This window comes from Hypanus sabinus, chromosome 19 (genome assembly GCF_030144855.1).
Source record: "Hypanus sabinus isolate sHypSab1 chromosome 19, sHypSab1.hap1, whole genome shotgun sequence".
Taxonomy (NCBI): Eukaryota; Metazoa; Chordata; class Chondrichthyes; order Myliobatiformes; family Dasyatidae; genus Hypanus; species Hypanus sabinus.
In genome coordinates this window covers 70,675,699-70,702,070 of record NC_082724.1, presented here as the reverse complement: position 1 = coordinate 70,702,070, position 26,372 = coordinate 70,675,699, and the positions used below count along the sequence as shown (strand labels likewise).

Below are 26,372 nucleotides of genomic sequence, written 5' to 3'. Positions count from 1 at the left end.
AAGTTAGATAAGTCACCTGTACCTGACGGAAACAACCCCAGGGTTCTGAAAGAGGTGGCTGAAGAGATTGTGGAGGCATTAGTAATGATCTTTCAAGAATCAATTCCAGAGGACTGGAAAATTGTAGATGTCATTCCACTCTTCAAGAAGGAAGTAAGGCAGAGAAAAAAGGACATTTTAGGCCAGTAAGCCTGATCTCGGTGGTTGGGAAGATGTTGGAGTCGATTCTTAGTGATGAGGTTTCAGAGTACTTGGAGGCACATGACAAAATAGACCAAAGTCAGCCTGGTTTCCTTGAGGGAAAATCTTGTCTGACAAATCTGTTGGAATTCTTTGAAGACATGACAAGCAGGGTAGACTAAGAAGCATTGGTGGATTTGCATTTTGTATTTGGATTTTCCAATGGCATTTAATAAGGTGCAGTACATGTGGCTGCTAACCAAAATAGGTTATTACAGGAAAAATACTGGCATGGACACAGCAGTGGCTGATTGGCAGGAGGCAAAGAGTGCAAAAAAGGGATCCTTTTTGGACTGGCTGCCAGTAACTAGTGGTGTTCCACAAGAGTATGTGCTGGGAACACTTCTTTTTACGTTATTATGTCAACAATTTGGATGATGGGTGGAGGGTCAGGTAGTGTTCAGGAAGCAGAGAGACTGCAAAAGGACTTAGACAAATTAGGAGAATGAGCACAGAGGAGCATCTGGAGCACAATGTCAGGAAGTGTAAGGTCATTCACTTGGGTAGAAGGAATAAAAGCGTAGACTATTTTCTAAACAGGGAGAAAATTCAAAAGTCCGAGGTGCAAAGGGACTTGGGTGTCCTCCTGCAGGATTCTCTAAAAATTGACTCACTGGGGAGGAAGGCAAGTGCAATGTTAGCATTCATTTCAAGAGGCTAGAATATAAAAACAAGGATGTAATGCTGAGGCTGTATAAGGCACAGGCGAGACCTCACTTGGAATAAGGTGACAACTTTAGGCCCCTTATTTAAGAAAGGATGTGCTGACATTGGAGGGAGTTCAGAAGAGGTTCCCGAGAATGATTCTGAAAATGAAGAGTTATCATGTAAGCAACAGTTGACGGCTTTGGGTCTGTAATGCTGGAATTTAGAAGGATGAAGAGGGAATCGCATTGAAACCTATCTAATGTTGAAAGGCCTATATAGAGTGGATGGAGAGAGGATGTTCCCTTTGGTGGCGGTGTTAAGGACCAGAGGGCACAGTCTTAAAATCGAGGGACACCCATTCATAACAGATGAGGAGAAATTTCTTTAGCCTAAGGGCAGTGAATCTGTGAAATTTGTTACCACAGGTTGCTGTGGAGGCCAGGTCATTGGGTGTATTTAAGACTAAGGTTAATATGTTCTTGATTAGTCAGGGCATGAAAGGTTATAGGGAGAAGGCAGGAGAATGGTGCTGAGAGGGAAATGGGTCAGCCATGATGGAATGGCAGAGCAGACTCGATGGGCTGAATGGCCTAATTCTGCTCCTTTGTCTTACAGTCTTAAGGACTGGGTAGCCAAAAATCTTTTCCCCAGGGTGGAAATGACTAATACTAAATGACTAAATGACTAATGACTAATACTAAAATGACTAAATATAAGATTTTAAGGTAATTGGAGGAAAATACAGGTAAGATGTCAGAGGTAATTTTTTTCAAACAGAGTGGTGAGTGTGTGGAATGCTCTACTAGAGCATGGTAGGTGGTAGAGTCAGATGCATCAGGGATATTTAAGAAACTCTTAGATAGGCAGATGGATGGTAACAAGAAGGATGGCTACATAGAAGGGCTCCAAGAGGACCACAAACATGTTATGGTTCGGAGGCTTCAATGCCCTGGAGAGCTACGCTGGCTGGAGTCAGGGCTTTATACTTTGGTTCTAGGTAGTGTCACCCATGGCAAACAAGACAAAGGGTAGAGACCAGACTAAGATTGATTCACCAGTCCTCCAGGTTCAGGGGTTTCTCTCAGGGCTAACAACGCTGACTGATCTAAGAAAACTGTTAAAGAAACAGCAATGAAGAATCCTTCTACTTTTGTGTGCAATGGTACTCCTGAGTCTCCACCTGGGACTTGCATGGCCTGGGAGTAGTGAAAACCGAGAGGTAGCTACTGGCATGAAGAAGGAAGCCTGAACAATATGAAAACAAAGACCAGAGTTGGTTTCTGGCCAAGGACTGACAGAGATGGAAGACCTTCATTACTGCCCTAAATGACAGCAGGTGTAATGGGCAGTAAGTAAGTAATTAGCAGGGAAGGGTCAGATTAATCTTGGAGCAGGTTAAAAGGTCAACACAATATTGTGGGCCTAAGAGCCTGTACTTGTTGCAGTGTTCCATGTTCTATAAAGTAGATATATATCTACAAAAGAAAATAATGTGCAGAGCATTGCAAAGGATTAGAGAAATGGTTATCATTGGATAGATGCAGAACTATAACTTCACATTGTAGATGTATATCTTGCACTAGTGTTCCTGTAGTTTATGTCACAATGGAAAGGAGGCAGGCCCTGATGGATTACATGGTGACGCTCTGAAAACTTGTGCCAACCAAATGTTGGGTGTATTCAAGGACATTTTCAACCTCTCACTGCTATGATCAGAAGTTCTCATCTGCTTCAAAAAGGCAACAATTCTACCAGAAGAGTAGTGTGAGCTTCCTCAATGACTATCATCCAGTAGCACTCACATCTAGAGTGATGAAATGCTTTGAGAGGTTGGTCATGACTAGACTGAACTCCTGCCTCAGCAAGGACCTGGACCCATTGCAATTTGCTTGTCGCCACAATAGGTCAATGGCAGACACAATCTCAATGGCTCTCCACATGGCTTTAGACCACTTGGACAATACAAGTATCTATGTCAGGATGCTGTTCATTGACTATAGCTCAGTGTTTAACACCATCATTTCTACAGTCCTGATCGATAAGCTACAGAACTTGTCTCTCTGTTCCTCCCTTGACTTTCTAACTGGAAGACCGCAATCTGTGCGGGTTGGTGATAACATCTCCTTGCTGATGATCAATACTGGTGCATCTCAGGTTCTACTCTCTCTAAAGCCATGACTGTGTGGGTAGGTATAGTTCAAATGCCATCTATAAATTTGCTGATGATACAACCATTGTTGGCAGAATCTCAGATGGAGATGAGAGGGTGTACAGGAACGAGATATACCAGCTAACTGAGTGGTGTCGCAGCAACGACCTTGTACACAATGTCAGTAAGATGAAGGTGCTTATTGTGCACTTCAGGAAGGGTAAGACTAACAAAAATGAACCAATCTTCATAAAGGGATCAGAAGAGAGGGAGTGAGCAATTTCAAGTTCCTGAGTGTCAAGATCTCTGAGGATCTAACCTGGTCCCAACATATTGATGCAGTTATAAAAAAGGCAAGACAGCAGCTATATTTCAATAGGAGCTTGAAGAGATTTGGTTTGTCACCTAAAACACTCAAAAACTTCTATTGTGGAGAGCATTTTGATGGGCTGCATCACTGTATGGTATGAGGGACTGCTGCACAGAACTGAAAGAAGCTGCAGAAAGTTGCAAAATTAGTCAGGTCCATCTTGGATGCAAACCTTCTTGGAACCCAAGACATCTTCAAGGAGCTGTGCCTCAGAAAGGTGGTGTCTATTATTAAGGACCTACATCACCCAGGACTTGCCCTCTTGTCATTGTTATTGGCATTAGTGGTAGACCAGTTGATTTGAAGAGAGAGGGAGAGAGAGAGAGCTTCACACAGGTCGGGGAAAATAGTTTAAAAAAGGACCATTTCATGGGGCTCAGGACATTTCCAATCGATTTGTGATTCATTTGCAAGAGCAAATAAAAGTAAAGGAGGGTCAAAGCAGAGCGGCCATTGTGTGAGTTTAGGAATGAGAACTTGAGGCTTTGACATGAAGGCACAGGTAAGTAGCAGGTAAGACTTTTGTAGTGGTTGAATAAAATGTCACAAAATTACAGCTAATTAAAGTAGGGATGCTGCAGGATCAGGTGATGTGCTGTAGCTGCATGATGTGGGAGCTGGTGGACCCCATTGTGGTTCCTGGTGACCACATCTGCAGCAAGTGTTGGCTGCTCGAGGAACTCAGGCTCAAAGTTGATGACCTGGAATCTGAGCTTCAAACACTGCGGCACATCAGGGAGGGAGAGAGTTACCCAGATTCTCTGTTTCAGGAGGTAGTCACACCCATTAGGTTAGCTGCCTGAAATTCAGCCATGGTGATATATAAGAGGGTGTGACCACAAGTGAGGTGGGTAGTAGGATCCAAGAGACAGTGCTGGAGAAACCTCAGCCCTTGAGCTTGTCCAACAGGTCTGAGATTCTTGCTCCCTATGTGGATGGCAATGGGAGCTGTAGGATGGATGAGCAACCTAACTGTGGCACTGTAGTTCAGGGAGCCACTCAAGAGCGGGGAGAGAAGAGAAATGTAGTGGTAATTGGGGATAGCATAGTCAGGGAAATAGACAGAGTTTTCTGTTGCAAGGAAAGAGCTTCTCGAAGGCTGTGTTGCCTACCTGGTGCCTGGCTTCAGGACATCTTATCTGACCTGCAAAGGAATTTGCAGTGGGAAGGGAAAGTGTCATGGTCCAACAACACAGGCAGAATGAGGAAAGGAGTTCTGCTGAGGGAATTTGAGCAGCTAGGGACTAAATTAAAAACCAGGACCAAAAAGGTGGTAATCTCTGGATTACTACCTGAGCCACGTGCAAATTGGTATAGAGTCAAATAGGTTAGAGAGTTAAATGCATGGCTGAAGGATTGATGTGGAAGAAGTGGGTATGAGTTCATGTGAAATTGACAGTAGTGTTGGGGAAGGAGGGAGCTCTACCAATGGGATGCACTCAACCTGAACTGTGCTGGGACCTGGATCCTAGTGAATCATATCACTAGGCTTGTGGATAGCATTTTAAACTAAATAGTAGGGGGTGAGTTCAACTGATTGGAGAAGTATGGATGAAGTAAATGAGAAAAGTGTGGATAAAGTAAAGGCAAAAGATAAAAAAGAGAAAAGTAAGAGTGAAGTGAAGAAAAGTCAAGTGCAAAAGAGTAAAATATTACAAGATTTTAAAAGCACAAAGAGTGTAATGGCACTTTATTTGAAACAAGGTCAGTGAACATGTGATACAAATCAGTACAAGGGGGTATGACTTTGTGGCCACTACAGAGCTGTGGTTGTAGGGTGGAGAGGATTGAGAATTAAATATCCAAGGATATCAGATGATACAAAAGGATAGGGAGGAAAGTAAGGGAGGTGGGGTAACACTCTTAATTAAAGGTGAGATCAGGATGATAGTGAGAGATTATATAAGATCTAAGGAGCAGAATGTTGAATCCATCTTAGTAGGGATTAGGAATAGTAAAGGAAAAAGAATCACCACTGAAAACATCACAGTGGCACAGGCAATAAACAGAAATATCTGAGGCATGTAAGAATGGAACACCAGCTATCGTGGGAGATTTAACTTGCACATAGACTGGGTGAATCAAGTTGATCGAGGCAGTCTTGAGGAGGACTTCATAAAATGCATCCGTGATGGCTTCCTTGAACAGGATGTTACTGAACCTGCAAAGGAACCTATCTTAGATCTGGTCCTGTGCAATGAGACAGGTAAAATTAGTGATCTTGTAGATAGGGATCCTCTTGAAAAGAGTGCTCACAGTATGTTCCTCATACAAATGGAGTTCCATCTAAGACTAGTGTATTATGACTAAAGAATGGAGACTATAATGGGATGAGGGAGGATTTGGCTAGTGTAGACTGGGAACACAGGCGAGATGGTGGGACGGTTGAGGAACAGTGGAAGACTTTCAAAGAGACTTTTCATGGTGCTCAACAAAAGCATATTCCAGTTAAAAGCAAGGACAGTAAGGGTGGGGAGAGCCCACCTTGGGTAACTAAGGAAATGAACAAAGGCATCAAACTAAAAGCTTGTGCATACAAAGTCACCAAGAGTAGTGGGAAACTGGAATACTGGGAAAACGTTAAAAAACAACAAAGAAACACTAAGTGAGCAATAAAGAAAGGGAAGCTAGATTATGAAAATAAACTAGCACAAAATATAAACAACAGATAGCAGAAGTTTTAAAAAATTATATAAAGTGGAAAAGGGTGGCTAAAATGAACATAAGTCCCTAGGAGGATGAGAAGGGAGAATGGATATTGGGTAATGAGGGAATGGCAGAAGCTTTGAATGATGATTTTGTGTTGGTATTCATGGTGGAGGACATGGCTAATATGCCAAAGAAAGATGATATGGATATGATAGGAGGTGAGAACGTTGATAGAATATCTATCACTAAAGTGGTAATGCTGAGCAAACTTGCAAGCCTTAAGACAGACAAGTCCCCTGGTCCTGATGGAAAGCATCGCAGGGTACTGAAAGAAATGGCAGAAGGTTATGGTAGAGGCTTTGGCGATGATTTACCAAAATTCTCTGGACAAGTTCTGACAGATTAGAAGATGGCGAATATCATGCCACTGTTGAAAAAAGGATGTAGGCAAAAGGCAGATAACTATAGACCAGTTAGTTTAACATCCGTAGTCGGGAAAATGCTTGAAGATATCATTAAAGAAGAAATAGTGAGGCATCCGGAAAGAAATGGATCCATCAGACAGATGCAGCATGGTTTCAGCAAAGGCAGGTCCTGTTTGACAAACTTACTGGAGTACTTTGAGGATATAATGAGCACAATGGATAGAGGGGAACAGATGGACATTATTTACTTGGATTTCCAGAAGGCGCTTGATAAGGTGCCACATAAAAGACTTGTCCATAAGATAAGGATGCATAGAGTCAGGGGTGATGTATTAACATGGATGGAAGACTGGTTGACGAATAGAAAGCAGACTTGGGATATATGGGTGTTACTCTGGTTGGCAATCAGTGATGAGCGGTGTGCCGCAGGGGTTTGTGCTGGGCCCGCAACTGTTCATGATATACATTAATGATTTGGAAGAGGGACTGAATGCGGTGTAGCTAAGTTTGCTGACAATACTAAATTGAATGGAAAAACAAATTGAGCAGAAGATATGGAGAGTCTGCAGAGAGATATAGATAGGTTAAGTGAATGTGCAAGGGTCTGGCAGATGGAGTACAATATTGACAAATGCGAGGTCATCCACTTTGGAAAGGAAAATGAGACAGTAGTTTATTATTTAAATGGTAAAAAATATTAGCATGCTGCTGTGCAGAGGGACTTGGGAGTGTTTGTGCATGAATCACAAAAGGTTGGTTTGCAGGTGCAGCAGGCTATCAAGAAGGCAAATGGAATGTTGGCCTTCATTGCTAGAGGGATTGAAATTAAGAGAAGGGAGGTTATGCTCCAACTGTGAGGCCACACTTAGAGTACAGCGTGCAGTTCTGGTCTCCTTACTTGAGGAAAGATATACTGGCTTTGGGGGTGGTGAAGAGGAGGTTCACCAGGTTGATTCCAGAGAAGAGGGGGTTAGACTACGAGGAGAGATTCAGTCACCTGGGACTGTACTCACTGGACTTCAGAAGAATAAAAAGAATAATATAGAAACATATAAAACTATGGAAAGGGATAGATAAGATAGAGGCGGGTAAGTTGTTTCCACTGGTAGATGAGACTAGAACTAGGGGACATAGCCTCAAGATCCGGGGAGTAAACTTAGGGTGGAGATGAGGAGGAACTGCTTTTCCCAGAGGGTGGTGAACCTGTGGAACTCTCTGCCCAATGATTCAAAAACAGGCAATTAAACAAGGAGTCCATAAGTCAAGACGAAAATGGGAAAGTGATTTGAATATTAAAATTGAAGAAACAAATTGGTCAAGACTATGTCTTGATAGTATGACAAATACAATAAATGTTCGGTTAAGATTAGTGCAGTATAATTTTCTACATCAATTATATATTACACCACAAAAAATAAAAAAATTAAATCCAAATTTATCGGATCAGTGTTTCCGATGTAACCAGGAAACGGGTACTTTTTTACATTCGACATGGTCTTGCTCTAAAATTCAACCTTTTTGGACAAATTTAAGACTTTTACTGGAACAAATTACAGGAACACAATTTCCTCATAATCCAATATTATTTTTACTAGGTGATATTGAAGGGATAAAACCGAAACTCAAACTAAATAAGTATCAGAAAGAATTTATAAAAATTGCACTGGCAGTAGCCAAAAAAGCTATTGCAGTTACTTGGAAATCGGATACACATTTAAGTATAGATTCTTGGAAGAAAGAAATCTATGGCTGTATTCCATTAGAAAAAATTACTTATAATTTAAGAGATAAATATGAAACATTTCTGAAAATTTGGAGCCCTTATTTACAAAAGACAGGATTAAATATATAGATGCTCTGAAGATGAAACAATTGGTTATTAGGGGAAAGAAATAAATATACATATTAAAGTTATTACGAATTCCATGGAGCATGTGGAGATCTTCCAACAACCAGGCATTCTTTCTTTCTTTCTTTTTTTTTCTTTCTTTCTCTTTTTTTTTCTATAGGGCAGTTAGGGGGGAGGGGTTAAGGGGAGGGGGTAAGGGTTATATACATTGTTTTTTCATACTTTACTTTGTAACTACTTAAAAATGCAATAAAAAAAAGTTTTTAAAAAAATGAGGCAGTGGAGGCTGCCTCAGTAAATATATTTAAGACAAGGTTGGATAGATTTTTTGCATAGTAGGGGAATTAAAGGTTATGGGGAAAAGGCAGGTAAGTGGAGATGAGTCCATGGCCAGATCAGCCATGGTCTTATTGAATGGCAGGGCAGGCTCGACGGGCCAGATGGCCAACTCCTGCTCCTATTTAATTATTTATGGTTTTATATTGCTATATTTCTACACTATTCTTGGTTGGTGCGACTGTAACGAAACCCAATTTCCCTCGGGATCAATAAAGTATGTCTGTCTGTATTTCTTTTGTTCTTATGTTACCAGAAGGTACAGAAGCCTGAAGGCACACGCTCAGCAATTAAGGAACAGCTTCTTCCCCTCTGCCATATGATTCCGAAATGGATATTGAACCCATGAACATGACCTCACTTTTTATAAAGTATCTGTAACCCCCCCCCCCACCCCAAATGGGCTCGTCTACAAACTTGGTTCATTAGCTACCTCTGCTAATGGCCACATGACTCAGCAGTAAGAGAACCACCTTGCATAAATGATATACATCTAGGGTCGTTATGATTTGGGGTTCAACCAAACAGGAATATTGTGATGTTCCAATTAAGGACATCTTGATCTGGGTGAATGCTATGTAAATACAGCACATACACAATTCTTGGTCAGCACAAAATAACAAATCGTACACCACACAAAATTATAAAGGACGTATATTTACTAATTTCTGAGTGAAAAAAACCTATCATTCATCCTTCTCTCCCTCCCTTCCCCCTTCCTCCTTGGAGCCATTCATCTGCACAAAGTACTTCTTGCAATAGGGACTCTCCTTCCAACAACATTCTGCAGCCTCTTCCCTTCTATCCCACTTCGCAGCTCCTGCCAGAAGACCCCCAATCCAGATAACCAACCGTCACAAAACCCTTTCCGCCCCACTCTTCTAGAACTTTCTCCAGATCCCACCATCCTGATTGACTGACACCACATTCCTAAGTTGAACAGCAGGTCTTCTTATCTTTACTCAAAACTTCCTACCAGCAGAACACACTGCTTCTACAGAAAATAGTTAAAATGAAATACCCACAGCACAGCAGCAGAAATCTTAACCAGGGCACTACAAATACATTATTTTTGGTTTACTATTTTTAATCTAACTAATATATATACACACACACATATTTATTGTGATTAATTAACTCTTTTCCTCTCAATATTATCATGTATTGCAATGTACTGCTGCTGCTAAGTTAACAAATTTCACCTGATTCTGAAAGGAGTACGCCATGCAGACACAAAGCACATTCCATACCTGACCTTTCCTCCTGTAGAATATTACTTGATGTGATGATCCCAGCATAGTTCCTCTTTGAATTCCATCTTTGATTTTATCATACAGGAGTTTTTCTCCGGGAATAATATGATACTTCACCTGTAAAAGAAAACACCACAGTACACTCAGCTATCCTCTCCTAATGTACACTGGAGGATAATAGCACAACCATAAGACCACAAGATGAAGGAGCAACATTATGTGTAGTGAGACTCTCAACAAGGAGAGGCTAATGACAGGATGAGCTGCAATGTAAAAGGCAGACAACATTGAAAAAAGGTGAATACACGACTAAAGGTGCTATATCTGAACGCGTACATTACATGGAATAAGGTCAATGGACTTGTAGCACAGTTACAGATTGACAAGAATGATGTTGTGGGCATCGCTGAATCATGGCTGGAAGAAGATTATAGCTGGGAGTTCAATATCAAAGGTTACAAGTTGTATCAAAAGGGTAGGCAGGAAGGCAGAGTGGCTCTGTTGGTAAAAAAGAAAATCAAATCATTACAAAGAGGTGATATAAGGTCAGAAGGTGTTGAATCTTTGTGAATAGAGCCAAGGAAGTGCAAGGGTAAAAAGATCCTATCAGGAGTTATATAGAATAGTAAGGGTGTGGTCCTTAAGTAACAATGCCAAAAGGGCAATGTTAAAAAAAAATCATTGGGGATTTCAATGTGCAGGTATATTGGGAAGATCAGGTTGGTGCAGGATTTCAAGAGCAGAAATTTCTAGAAAGCCTATGCAAGCTATAGGCTTGAATGCAAGCTTAGAAATCTGCTTTTTAGAGCAGCTCATTGTTGAGCGCATGAGGGGATCAGCTATTCTTTTTTGGGTATTGTGCAATGAACCAGAATTTTTTTAGAGAGCTTCAGGTTACAGATCCCCTAGGGCCAAGTGATCATAATATGACCAAATTCACCCTGAAATTTGAGAAGGAGAAGCTAAAGTCAGATGTATCAGTATTACAGTGGAGTAAAGGGAATTACAGAGGCATGAGAGAGAAGTGACTAGAGACCCAGAGCCATTAAACTTTCCTCAAACACTTTCCCTTCCATTCCTGGGATCAAACCTCCTCTGGACCACCTCCAATGTCACTACAGGTATTTTCTTAGAAAAGGGGCCTAAAAATGCTTACAACACTCAAAAAGCAGTTTGACTAACAAAACCATATAACCACTTTTACCAAGCAGCGATTCAGCTCAGTTAAAAAATGCTTATTATTTTATGTCTGCTTTTCATGTAGTCCCATTAAAAATCCTTATCAAATTGGCATGATGAAGAACATGACAGGATATTTCATTCACACTTGGGCCAGAATCAGCTGTAATAACTGAATCACAATAGTAAGCTCTCCATCGTTCTCATGAGAACAGGAATGTCTCACTTCCAGTCTGGGCCACTGCTTTCCTGCTTTCCTTCAGTTTTCCCTTCCAAAGACTGGGAATGCCCTCTCACCATCCTTTTGTGATCCAGTGGTCAACCAGAGAGTAGGATATCATTGGTCAGGAATTGGCAAAATGTCCTGGGCCATTTATCTCAGACCTCATTGCTCAATGTCCAAAGATAAAAGAGGTTTGGTTTTAAAATAAACTGGGCTTCATAGTTAAATGATGGAGACACAAACACAGAAGCCTGTAGCCAAACTTCACCTAGACAGAAAAAAGTCAGTCAGGTAACATACCAACTGTTCAATATTTTCAGCTCTGTAGTACTCTTCAAGTACTGCATCTTCCGGTATCAATATGGTGTACTGTTTGGATGCTTCTAGCTCATTAACTAGATGGTATTGCTAAAGAAGAACAAATTAAAATCAGTGATTAATATTGTTGTTCCATTAACATTAAATTTAAATATGATCAATCAATTCTGAGCATGAAACAAGTTTTTAAACACTGTAAAACTTAATCTGCAGTAGGCATTTTGTCAATAACTAAGAGACAAAAGCTAGGAGATTTGCAACTTATGTCAGGCTTCAGAGAAAAGTTCAAAGGTCAATTAATCAACTAGCTCTTGAACATCAGATCACAAGAGGTCTACACTAATGCAGACACTCAAGATACCTCATGTTTGTGGACCATTATGGTGTTCCATCAGCAATGAAGCTTGTTACAATGCTAGATAATCGTCTCTCTTAGAAGTCATTGGAGAGTTATGTGCAGATATGAATCATGTAGCCACCCCCTCCCTCCGGAGCAGGCTGCAGTAAATCCAGGCTGTGATTTCCAACCACAGAATCTGAGTGGACACCGTCTCCATTTGAACCCCACCGAAGATCCTCATAAGTCAGGGGTTCCCAACCTGGGGTCCATGGGCCCCTTAGTTACTGGTAGGAGTTCATGGCATAAAAAAGGTTGAGAACCTCTGTTGAAAGAGAACACAAGGAAATAGTAGGCGTAGAGTACTTGGCCCTCATGCCTGTCCTGTAATTCAATATGATCATGGCTGATCTGTCTTAGGGCTCACTTACTCCTGTGCAGGTTCCACAAAGCCCTCATTTCCATGACCTTTTAAACCTTTATCTCCTTACTGTCCTGATGCCCCCAATGTTCTCACTTCCACAAGCTTCTGGTGTAGAGTTTCAGTGATTCAACATGCTCACTGATAAGATTCTCCAACACACCTCAGTTTTCAGTGACCACTCTCTTACTTTGTAACCGTGTTTCCTCACTTGGGATTCTCCTACATCTCAGCATTAACCTGGTTATATCCTTTGAAGATCTGTTATCTTTCAATAAGGTCACCCTGATTCTTTTAAACGCCGGAGAAAACAATCATAGAGCACTACAGCACAGAAACTAATCCTTTGGCTATCTAGTCTGTGCTATATTGTCATTCTGCCTAGTGTCATTAACCTACACCACCATACCTTTCCCATCCATGTACTTATCCAAACATACCAAACTTTTTTTTAACCATTTAAAATAGGACAAGCCTCTCATCCTAGGAATTAGCCTAATGAATCTCTATAGGACTACCATCAATGCTGGTAAAGCCCTGCTCAGATGGAGGACATACTTAAATAATATTTCAAGAGAATTGTACCAGTCATATTAATTCACATTTACACGGCATATTTTAAAAAGTGCCTTGCAACAGAGAAGTGGGGTTACTCGACCCATATCCGTCAATGCACAACTTGAGCATCAAGTGGCAATTCTACCACTTCAAAACTTTCAGCCATGACAGGATATTTCATTCATTAGCTTGCAGTTCATGAATGAATCCCAATACTATGCATGGTTGATATTCATAGAACTACAGAATTCTACAGCACAGAATCAAGCCCTATGTCCAAAGTCAACTATTGCATCCACCTCTACTAATCCCATTTGCCTGCATCACACCCATTGCCTTCTATGTTCTGACAATTTAAGTGCTTGTTCAAATCCTTCTTGAGTATCTGCCTCTGCCAGAATATTCCAGATCCCAACCTCTTTGTGTGGAAGTTTCCCTTCAGATCCCATCTTAAACTCCTTGCTCTCACCTTAGACTTAAGTTCTCTTCTTTTAGACATTCCAACCACGGAAAAAATAATTTTTCTATCTACCCTGTCTACTCCCCTCATAGTGCACACTATTGGCTCAAAGTTCAACCAAACGGCCATGCCTTCAGACCCCAGCTAGAACTGGTATCAATACCTCTCAGAACACCATTTTTGTGCATGTTTCCTAAATGATCAAGAGTCTCGAAGGGAATATCTACTGACACCAAAAATGTAATTTGAGATTCAATGTGGAATCAGCTCTTCTGGCCCTTCGAGCCATGCCACCCAGCAATACCCCAATTTAACCCCAGCCTGATCACGGGACAATTTACAATGACCAGTTAGCATACTAACCGGTACGTCCTTGGACTGTGGGAGGAAACTGGAGCCACTGGAGGAAACCCACATGGCCACAGGAAGAATGTTTAAACTCCTTACAGGCAGTGGTGGGAGATGAAGCCTGCATTGTAACCACTACACTACATTTTGGGGTATCTTTAAACATTCCAAGATCTCTTATCATTTCTTAATAACCACATTTAAATGACTGGCCAGCACATCTCCAATATTTTATCTATGTGTTTTCAATTTACCTGTAATAACTGCTTGAAATGAGAGTACTGGGGCAACTGATCTAGAAGTTCCAGCAAACCAGGTGGAAGTGGAGGCAAATCTTCCAAAGGTGGAATCAAAATCTGCATGTGAAAAGTTGTAATGAATTAAATAAAGCAGCTTTGAGTAACAGCTATCATTTGCAAAGTGTGTGATATTTATATAGAAAAATGTAATTCTGCACATCATGAGAAACAGTAGAGCTAAGCATGATTGAATTTTAACTTCCAAAATTGAAATATTAAGTATTAAGTAGTTAAAATATTAATATTAAGTAGTTAAAATTCAAGAAGTCTCTAATAGGAGCCAACCATCCATTTCTGGTTTTAAATGCCTGTGGAAGAAGGAATAGCAGTGACCAATCAATTTACCAGAAGCAGGCCATCATTTTCACAATCACTCCAGTTTTAACTATTACATAGAAACCTAGAACATAGAAAACCTACAGCACAGTACAGGCCCTTCGGTCCACGATGCTGTGCCAAACATGTACTTACTTTAGAAATTACCAAGGGTTACCCATAGCCCTCTATTTTTCTAAGCTCCATGTACCTATCCACGAGTCTCTTAAAAGACCCTATCGTATCTGCCTCCACCACCATCACCGGCAGTTTATTCCACCCACTCACCACCCTCTGTGTAAAAAACTTACTCTGACATCTCCTCTACACCTACTTCCAAGCACCTTAAAACTGTGCTCTCTCATGCTAGCCATTTCAGCCCTGGGAAAAAGCCTCTGACTATCCACACAATCAATACCACTCATCATCTTGTACACCTCTATCAGTTCACCTCTCATCCTCCATCACTCCAAGGAGAAAAGGCCAAGTTCGCTCAACCTGTTCTCATAAGGCATGCTCCCCAATCCAGGTAACATCCTTGTATATCTCCTCTGCACCCTTTCTATGACTTCTACATCCTTCCTGTAGTGAGGTGAAATGAGCACGGTACTCCAAGTGGGGTCTGACCAGGGTTCTATTTAGCTGTAACATTACCTCTCGGTTCTTGAACTCAAACCCATGGCTGATGAAGGCCATTGCACCGTATCCCTTCTTAACCACACAGTCAACCTGCGCAGCTGCTTTGAGTGTCCTATGAACTCGGATCCCAAAATCCTTCTGATCCTCCATACTGTCAAGAGTCTTACCATTAATGCTGTATTCTGCCATCATATTTGACCTACCAAAATGAACCACCTCACGCTTATCTGAGTTGAACTCCATCTGCCACTTCTCAGCCCACTCTTTGCCTTCTGTGGGTAAGCTAGTACTGGGATCCACAAAGCAAGGTCCCCTTGGATCCCATGCCTCCTTACTTTCTCAATAAGCCTTGCCGGGGGTACCTTATCAAATGCCTTGTTGAAATCCATGTACACTACATCTACTGGTCTACTTTCATTAATGTGTTTAGTTGTATCCTTAAAAAAAAATCAATCAGGCTCGTAAGGCATGATCTGCCTGACAAAGTCATGCTGACTATTCCTAATCATATTATGCCTCTTAAAATGTTCATAAATCCTGCCTCTCAGGATCTTCTCCATCACTGAAGTAAGACTCATTGGTCTACAATTTCCTCGGCTATCTCTACTCCCTTTCTTGAATAAGGGAACAGCTGCAACTCTCCAATCCTCCGGAACCTCACCCACCCCCATCGATGATGTAAAGATCATCGCCAGAGGCTCAGCAATCTCCTCCCTCACCTCCCACAGTAGCCTGGGGTAAATCTCATCTGGTCCCGGTGACTTATCCAAATTGATGCTTTCCAAATACTCCTGCAATCCTTTTTCTTAATGTCAAGCTCAAGCTTTTCAGTTTGCTGTAAGTCATCCCTACAATCACCAAGATCCTTTTCTGTAGTGAATATTGAAGCAAGGTACTCATTAAATACCTCTGCTATCTCCTCCGGTTCTAAACACACTTTTCTACTCTCACAGGATTGATCCTATTCTCTTACATCTTATCCTCTTGCTCTTATTGTTTCCTTTCCCAGGTCTCAAAAACCTAACAAACTAAAGAAGTTGAGAAAGGCTGAATCTACTGAAATCATTGCCTCTGAGCCAAAGAGAGCAGAAATGTTTTCTCCGGGAAAACACTTTTTCCCACTGCAGTCTATATTTGCTCTGCAGCCCCTCACTCACCCCTCAACATAATCACCTTTTAACCCACTTCAAGTCAATCTACAACTGCTTCTTCATCCACCAGACAGATCCCGGTCCAGCTCTTACACCGTATAAAGTTCTTACTCCACAGCCTGTTGGCCTACCAGTCAAGGCAACTGTGCGCAAGAAACCAGGAAAGGAGTGTTTGGAGAACTCTGGAAATCTGTGGTTCCCAAACTCAAACAAATACCCATCCATCCCCTCACCTTATATTCCTTATTCCCACAGAAACATTCGATTTTTCTATTCTTTTCTCCCTCATCCACTATAATATACCATGACATGCTTCAGTACTACTTGCATGAGCTACTCCATTTAATGAGTTGAGTATGAATGATGGAACAAATGTTAACAATTCCTCGTCTTGATGCTGCCAGTTTTCAAGGTAATAGACTTTGGAAAAGAACTCCTTTGTCACTACAAATCGTAAGTTACTAGGGTAAATCTCCCCTTCTGAATATCACATAGTCCCTTTGTGATATGCTCGATTCAAGGAATACAGGCAAGTCCATAGTCTTAAATTTTCCAATCAAATTTATTCCAAAATGTTGCTATTAAAACATGATTAGTTCACTGGATGATCCACGTCTCACTTTCCCTTTTGAGCAGGGGTTCTCAACCTTTCTTTTAATGTCATGAAGCCTTATGATTAACTGAGGAGTCAGAGGACCCCAGGCTGGGAACCCCTTCATTAAAGGTATTGTTAACCAGGCAGAAAGGGCTTCACACTACATCAACCAGAATAGACAGTGTGAATTAGCAATGAACGATGAAAGTAGAAAAACATATTTCTCCCTACTTCCAATTTCTTTCTCCCTTGAAAATGTTATATTTTAATATTGAATCTTATAAAATGAGAGAAAGCTGCCATCAAGATACTTTCTTATCTACATAAGGAGGCTGAAAATATAAACCTTCCACCTCTCATTGACAGGTGACTCCTGAAGGGAAAATTGCATCAGCTCTGAGAAACCACTGCTATTGACTAATGCAGCTCTATAAAGCTGGTTTCAGTTAGTCATGCACTTTTTATGACAAGTTGAATCTGTCTAAAAGGAATGACTATATATTTGGTTGCTAAAGAATGTTAACAGTATATGGGGGTGGGGTATGCCACATCTTCTTGCAGTGAAACCCAAAATCTCACAGCTGCCTTCCAGTCTTGATGTATTCCCTTTTGAAAAGTGTTATGAAGCTTTCATTTAAATACAGTTGTCTAAAAGTAGTCTTCCATCACTTCAAATCTTTTAGAAACATAGAAAAACTACAGCACAATACAGGCCCTTCAGCCCAGAATGCTGTGCCGAACATGTACTTACTTTAGAAATTACCTAGGGTTACCTATAGCCTTCTATTTTTCTAAGCTCCATGTACCTATGCAGGAGTCTCTTTAAAAATCCTACCATATCTGCCTCTACCACTGTCGGTGGCAGCCCATTCCATGCACTCACCACTCTCTGCGTAAAATTCTTAGCCCTGACATCTCCTCTGTACCTGCTTCCAAGCACTTTAAAACTGCGCCCTCTCATGTTAGCTAGTTCAGCCCTGGGAAAAAGCCTCTGACTATCCACATGATTAATGCCTCTCATCATCTTATACACCTCTCATCCTCTGCCGTTCCAAGCAGAAAAGGTCAAGTTCACTCAACCTATTCTCATAAGGCATGCTCCCCAATCCAGGTAGCATCCTTGTAAGTCTCCTCTGCACCCTTTCCACAGTTTCCACATCCTTCCTGTACTGAGGTGACCAGAACTAAGCACAGTACTCCAAGTGGGATCTGACCAGGGTCCTATATACTGTAGCTGTAACATTACCTCTTAAACTCAGTCCCACAGTTGATGAAGGCAAATACACCATACGCCTTCTTAACCACAGAGTCAACCTGCGCTGCAGCTTTGAGTGTCCTATGGACTCAAACCCCAAGATCCCTCTGATCCTCGACACTGCCAAGAGTCTTACCATTAATACTGCCATCATATTTGATCTACCTAAATGAACCACTTCACAATTATCTGGGTTGAACTCCATCTGCCACTTCTCAACCCACTCTTTGCCTCTGTGGGCAAGCCAATTCTGGATCCACAAAGCAATGTGCCCTTGGATCCCATGCCTCCTTACTTTCTCAATAAGCCTTGCATGGGGTGCCTTATCAAATGCCTTTCCGGAACTCAACATCAGTAAGACGAAAGAGCTGATTGTGGACTTCAGGAAGGACAAGGTGAAGGACACATACCAATCCTCATACAGGGATCAGAAGTGGAGAGAGTGAGCAGCTTCAAGTTCCTGGGTGTCAAGATCTCTGAGGATCTAACCTGGTCCCAACACATTGATGTAGTCATAAAGAAGGCAAGACTGCAGCTATACTTTATTAGGAGTTTGAAGCAATTTGGCATGTCAACAAATACACTCAAAAACTTCTATCGTTGTACCATGGAGAGCTTCTGACAGGCTGCATCTCTGTCTGGTATAGAGGTGTTAATGCACAGGACTGAAAGAAGGTGCAGAAGGTTGTAAATCTAGTCAACTCCAAAAATAATTTTTTATTATTTTTCTCTCTCTCTGTATTGCATTGAACTGCTGCTGCTAAGTTAACAAATTTCAAGTCACATGCTGGTGATAAAACCTGATTCTGATTCTGACATTCTCAAAAAAATTCAATCAGGCTTGTAAGGCACGACCTGCCTTTGACAATGCCATGTCTATTCCTAATCATATTATGCCTCTCCAAATATTCATAAATCCTGCCTCTCGGGATCTTTTCCATCAACTTACCAGCCACTGAAGTAATATTCACTGGTCTATAATTTCCTGGGCTATCTCCACTCCCTTTCTTGAATAAGGGAACAATATCTGCAACCCTCCAATCCTCCAGAACCTCTCACATCTCCATAGATGATGCAAAGATTATTGCCACAGGCTCAGCAATCTCCTCCCTTGCCTCCTCAGTAGTCTGGGGTACATCTTGTTCAGTCCTGGTGATTTATCCAACTTGATGCTTTCCAAAAGCTCCTGCACATACTCTTCCTTAATGTCTATATGCTCAAGCTTTTCAATCCACTGTAAGTCATATGCAACCTAGTGCCAAAGCACTTCTAAGCTATACTACACAAATAATTTGAGAAACCGCAATTTGAGATAAATATGCAAATTCTATATTGTGATTGAAAGCTAATAAATGGGTAAAGAGCATACCTTATCAATAATATGGATGTAGCCATTCACAGCTGGGATATTAGGCGTTACAATTCTTGCTCCTCCAATGATTAGACTCTAAGAAAGACAAATGAATGTTTCAACTCCTTATAATTCTGAAATGATAAATTAGATCAAAGTTATCAATTCCACTATTTCCTTTACAACACCAAAAGGAAATGATAATATCAAAGTCCATAGAACCAACTGTGGAGTTGTCTTTTTTTCAATTTATCTAAATCTTAAGGGTTGATCTGGTATCTTATCCAGTTCCATCACACGGCTGGTTTAATTTAGATCCTCTCTGCACTCAGCTGTATTTTTCAAACACAAGTGGACTTACACGGTTTGATGGCCAAGCTCATTATACTAAGCATAACCTACTCCCATGGGCCAGAAACTGAGAGCAATTTGCCTGCATGGGCAGTGTATCTGGTGAAAAGAGGAGCAGCAGTGGATAAGTTTTAGTGCCATGAAGATTTCAGTCCCGAAGCAGTGAAAGGTCAGGTCCATTGCAAAAGGTGCCTCAAGGTTAGTTACATATATTGATTTATTACTGCCACATGTACCAGTGAAAACCTTTTGTTTATATGCTGTTCGGATGGATCATTCCATGCATAAGTTCATCAAGGTAATAAGGAGGGAAATAGAATGTAGAATATAGTTTCACAATTACAGAGAAAGTACAATGCAGATAGACAGATAAAGTGCAAGGGCTACAGCAATGTATACTGGGGGAACAAGAGTTTATCCTTTAGCATCAGAAGGTCCTCCTGCAGCTCAGATGTAACCTTGTGAAGCATTTTCTGAAGTTTCTTGACTGGACAATGAAGGACAAAATGAACCCTATTTTTAAGTTCATATGGCACAGGCCAGAGTGAAGTAAAAACAGCAGAACACATTGAAAGGATGTGGGTTCAGATAGAGAGGAGTATAACTAAGTATTCACTTTGCCAAGTTAGCCTAGTGGGCAGCTGGAGAATTTCTCAAGGAAAAATGCCCTTTATGCTCTTAATTCATGCCAGCTGAGAGGCTCCAAGGAAATCCTCCAAATTCTATCAATCTAGGGGTTGAATTATGCTGGTCAGGGTCAGCTTTAATTGTCATCCCAGCAAAGATTCATGCAGAACTGTTCTAGACTGTGTGACATGAAATTATCCTTGCAACCTCACTCAGATCTCCACACAGTTCAAAGTGGGATCTTCCTCCTCAGGAGTGGGCAGCCAGGAATTCTGCTATGATCAGTTTTCACTGGGGGAGGGCAATTCCTGAAATTTCAGGTGTTTCATGGCTTAAGAACACCAAGAAGTGGAGTTATTTTTCACTATTTCATTCCAAAGGATTTCCAATAAATAGTGATAGTGAGTTACGGCAGTTAAAGACCTGTAATTGATAACATTACAGGATAGGCACCAGTAATTAATGAGGGCTTCTGATACACACAAAAAAATTCTCACAGAGCTCATTGCTGGCTCAATGTTTTCATGAAGGAAATGAAACTGTTGAAATAAATCCTGCAAAAATTAAAAATTATTTATATTGTGTCCCACAAACCCTTCAGAAACATTAAATACAACAACCAGGATTAATGTAAATATCTGAGCAACTATAAACTGCATGCAGTTGATCAAAATGTATACAGCTGGATAAGGCAGTCATGTCAGCCAGTGGAATCTTCCCAATAAATTAATGTGAATCTGATTAAATTTCAAGTTCAATTATATTCTCAGTTCAAATGAGTCAGTCACCCATACAAACAGCAAATCCTCTTTCAGCAAAATATATCATAATAAAAAATGTGGAGTAGTTTAACTTTTGTCATATTCTACACTGTCGAAATTCTTTCTTATTACAATTTAATCATTCAGGAATACTTGCAAAATTTTTAGTAATAAAAGACAGAGGTTAGCCCATGTCAGGAACTAGGAAGTATCATGGGCAGATGCCTGCCAAGAACAGTTTCTTGGCACAAGTAGTACTCAGGAGAATCCACGGAAAGAAAGGTAAAAGTTAACAAGACTATATATGTGCTGCTAAACTCGCAAAATTATAATTCATGTTGTCTTAGGCTTCACAAAACAGTTTGTGTTGTTTACAAAATTTAAACCCACGCAACAGACAGCATCCTCTTCTATATTCTAGATATCCTCACTATACTTGGCTTTCACAGAGTAAATTTCAGATACAGTTATTGCAAGTGGGCAATTAAACAAGTAACCATACTCACTAAAATGAATACTGAAAATTGTAAAGCACACTAATACTGTGAAGTGCCATTCTCTATGCAGCTATAGGGATTTGTACAAACATAAGAATAAGTACAAACTCACAGTAGGCATAGTCATGTCAGCCAATGGAATCTTTCCACTCAGTCACCATTATTCTATCAAATGCCAGATTCTATTGCACTCACAGTCCATAAACTGTGAAAGTTGCTCTGCTCAATTTAAAATGACCAAAGTATGTCAGAGAGCTTGGAGTGTGGGGAGATTGTGGGGGAGAGGGCACAGTGTAACTAGATAATATGTACCTTATTGCCTTTCATGGACAGAGCTACAAACGAATCATATATTAAACATGAAATGGAAAAATTCATTTGCTCACCCCATTCTCATTCTTGATTGGCAACCTGATAAATATGTTCATTGTTGATAAGTTGTGTCCTTCGAACTCTTTTAAGTCATCAACGGTAAGTCCACCCATAATGAAATGTGACCTAAAGGTACCAAGTACTAGAATTACAGCAGTTGCAAATCCTCTGAGACATAACCAAGATTACACTTATGAGAGCCCAAAACACCAGTGAAACATTTCAAAGCAATTAGCACTAAAATAAAAACAGAACTAGAAGGGGCCTTATGCCTTTTTCAGTGAACACTATAACTGTTTTGTTAGTGTAAGCAGATACAGGGGGGAGGGGGAAGGGAAGGAATTGCAGATATTTTAGGTTGAAGCTCTAGGTCAGGACCTGTTCAGTGAGAGTACTGAAACGCTGACTCTGCCACTGCGAATTGTTGCTTTAAATCATGCAGACAGCTGTTTGTTTCATTGGAAGCAAATTTACTATCATTGTCTTATATGATATAAAACTTGTTTTGCAACAGCAGTACAATGCAAAGACACGGGATTACTATAAAATACTAAACAAATAAATCAGAAAAAAGGATTAATGAGGTAGTGTTTATTGGTTCATGGACCATTCAGAAATCTGATGGTGGTGGGGAGGAAGTGGTTCCCTCTGATGTAGATCACTTACATGACTGTAAGTGATTTTATATTTCACTTAACAATTAATGCAAATTCTTAGCCTGAAGAAAAATTATGCACATTATAATTATAAACCAGTGGCTAAGTTACATTCTCTCTAATGTTTTACTCAAAATGCCTTGCTCACTAATCTACAAATTTCAGCAACAAATACTAAGTGGTTTTGCAAGGATAATTTGATTTTAAATGTGTGAATAGTTCTATCAAGGTTAGAGTTGCATCAAGGCTGTAACTATTTTGATATTTATGTCAATTACATGGTTGCATGAACAGGTATTCCTTTTAGAACAGTGAATCTTTTGTTTGAAACAGCCTTTACTGAACTGGCATAGTTAGTTTGTCTACAAAATACTCTACATTAAAAAGTTTAATCTAATTCATTCATGCAGATGTCAGCATCAACTTATAAACTGTCAACAGAATCCTCGTACTATTTGGGAAACTAAGTTCTGAATCCACAAAATTTATATGAATTTTATATGGGGAGTGAAACAGGTTAATTGTACAAGTTTTCTCTAGATTGACTATTTAATTGACTGTTTTACTCAACTGGTAATATATATTGCTACACCCTGTCCAAGTATTTGAACCACATAGTTCCCCAATTAGTTTATATTCTTAATATATTTAGTTCGAAATTTTCATAGTATCTTAAAATATTACTTAACTACATGTTTTCCTGGAGCACAATCCTTTCATATATCAAAGAATACAGGTATTTTTCACAGAGCATGGTAAGCTTAAGCCCTTCCACTATCATACTTGAAAATATACAAAATGCAGAAAACTATCAATGCTATATATGATGTATATTATATATAATAGCATGATAAACTATATATGATCTGATAGAGCGATTTTTGGGTTTAGCATATTTACATTTAGCAAATGACTTCTCAACTACCAATCTTCAAATCTGAATGTAAGTTGTAGACTAAATTTAAATGAACAATAGGTTCCTAAAAGCCATGAATCACAGACCAGACAATGCTGATCAAATTTAAATGTCTGTGTTGTGGGTGCAAATCAGGAGGTGTGAAGTTTGTGTGCAGTTTCAAAGAAAGCATTGTCAATATGGAATTGTCTTTGATGTTTAGCACATAAAATGTGTGTAGTGCTGGGCATAGGCAGACCTTCCGACCAAAATCATCTCCATATGATGCCTGATCACAAATGAGAAAATCTGCAGATGCTGGATATCCAAGCAACACACAAAACGCTGGAGGAACTCAGCAGGCCAAGCAGCATCTATGGAAAACAGTACAGTCGATGTTTCAGGCCGAGACCCTTCATCAGGACTGGAGAGAATTAAAAGATGAGGAGTTAGAGATGGGATTGGGAAGAGAGGAAGAAACATAAGGTGAAACCTGGTTGGGGGGTGGGGGGGTGAAATAAAGAGCTGGGTAGTTGATTGGTGTAAGAGATACAGGGCTGGAGAAGGGGGAATCTGATAGGAGAGGACAGAAAGTCATGGAAGGAAAAAGTGGGCAAGGAGTACCTGAAAGAGATGATGGGCAGGTAAGAAGATAAGGTGAGAGAGGGAAAAGGGAAAAGCGAATTGTGAAGGGGTTGGGGGTGGTAATTATCAGAAGTTTGAGAAATCAATGTTAATGCCATCAGGTTGGAGGCTACCCAGAAAGAGTACAAGGTGTTGCTCTTGCAACCTGAGTGTGGCCTCATTGCAACGGTAGAGGAGGCCACGGACTGACATGTTGGAATGGAAATGAAAAATGAGATTAAAATGGGTGGCCACTTTTTCTAGCAGATGGAGCTTAGAAATTTGGCTAAACAGTTTCCCAGTCAATATTGGTTCTCATTGATATACAGGAGGTCACACTGGGAGCACCAGGTATGGTAGATGACCCCCAATAGACTCATAGGTGAAGTGTCACCTCATCTGGAAGGACTGTTTGGGACTTGAATGGTAGCGAGGGAGGAGATGTAGGGCCAGGTGTAGCTCTTGTTCCGTTTGCAAGGATAAGTGCCAGGAAGGAGATTAGTGAGGAGGGACAAATGGACAAAGGAGTTGCTCAGGAAGTGATCCCTGAAGAAAGCAGAAAGTGGGGTGGGGAGGGGAAAGATGTGCTTAGTGGTGGAATCCCATTGGAAATGGTGGAAGTTACGGAGAATTACGTGCTGAACGCAGAGACTGGTGGGGTGGTAGATGAAGACAAGAGAAACCCTATCCCTGGTGAGCTGGTGGAAAGATGGGGCAGATGTGTGCAAAATAGAAGAGATATGGTTAAGGCAACATTGATGGTGGAGGAAGGGAAGCCTCTTTCTTGGAAAAAGAACACCTTCTTAGTTCTGGAATGAAAAGTCTCATGCTGAGAGCAGATGTGGTGGACACAAAGGAATTGAGAGAAGAGATGGCATTTTTACAAGCACAAGGTGGGAAGGTGTATAGTTCAGGTATCTGTGATTGGGAGCACCTACACTACATCTACTAGAAAAAGCAGGATCTGCAGTGGCCACCCATTTTAATTCCACTTTCCATTCTCATTTCAAGATATCAGTCCATGGCCTCCTCTATTGCCATGTTGAGGGCATACTCAAGTTGGATGAGGAACACCTTATATTCCATCTGGGTAGCCTCCAACCTGATGGTATGAACATCGATTTCTTTAAGTTCCGGTAATGATTTCCCTCCCCTTCACCATTTCCTTCTCTCACCTTATCTCCTTACCTGTCCATCACCTTCTCTTTCTTCCATGGCATTCTGTCCTCTACCATCAGATTTCCCCTTCTCTAGCCCTGTATCTTTTTCACCAATCAACTTCCCAGCTCTTTACTTCACCCTTTTCCCCCCTCCTGGATTCATCTATCATTTACTACCTTATATTTCTTCCTCTCTTCTCCTCCCCCCTCATCGTCTTACTCTGATTTCCCATCTTTTTTGTTCTCCAGTCCTGATTAAGGATCTCGGCCCAAAATGGTGACTGTACTTGTATCCATAGATGATGCCTGACTTGCTGTGTTGCCTCCATACAATGCCTGCTGTATCTTTTTGTGTCGCATAAAAAAGCTGCTTCATAGCTGCCAGTACTTTTCTCTGGTGACTTCATTCGCAACATCGTCAATTGCAAAATGAGCAGAAACAGAAATCGCAAATACTTTCTTCAAAATACGTAACACCATTGCTGAGAAATTGGATTCAGGTGCAAAAAAATCACTGCATACAATGCAAGTCCCAGATTGTCGCCTCTCTACACTGGAAGTTCTTTAAAAGTAAACCATTATATTTCCAACCAAGTAGTAATTCTCTCGCTGCATGTTGGTCACACACTAAATTTTTTTGTGCATGAAGTGTTTGCAAATGTTGCACTACTCTCACACTCTTCAATGGGAAGAACTTAGACCTTAAAGAACATCTCCTCATGCCAATCTCAAGACTAGCTACATAATATATGGCCATGGAGAGGAGGAAGACCTTAAGGGCCATCAAATATGGCAAAGTTTCATGCACATGGGTGGTCCCCAGGACTGTGAAATGGTCTCAGTCACAAGGCACTGGAAGATTAGTAAGGCAAAGATCATGCTATGTTACACTGAGATACATACAGTTAAAAGACTGAAATCACTGAAGATCCGAATACCTTTGTCACTGCACGATGAAGCTGGCATAATGTTAGAATACAAAAAAAAGCTCTTTGGTGAGCACACTTCAGCACACTTTGCTCCTTTTTTTGTGAATTCCATTCAACAGTCATTCTCTTGAC

General features: G+C 40.7%; 1 protein-coding gene across 2 annotated transcripts in view; it reads right to left on the bottom strand.

Moving 5' to 3' along the window:
• Nucleotides 1–26,372, bottom strand: part of stab1 (stabilin 1) — a 323,963-nt gene that overhangs the window by 124,253 nt on the left and 173,338 nt on the right. For both annotated transcript variants that reach the window (XM_059944646.1, XM_059944645.1), the window contains exons 30-34: nt 21,991–22,102; nt 19,387–19,464; nt 14,018–14,119; nt 11,622–11,729; nt 9,917–10,036 (exon numbers count right to left, since the gene is read on the bottom strand). In XM_059944646.1, coding sequence (XP_059800629.1) covers nt 9,917–10,036; nt 11,622–11,729; nt 14,018–14,119; nt 19,387–19,464; nt 21,991–22,102 — 520 coding nt within the window. The remainder of the gene's footprint in view (nt 1–9,916; nt 10,037–11,621; nt 11,730–14,017; nt 14,120–19,386; nt 19,465–21,990; nt 22,103–26,372) is intronic.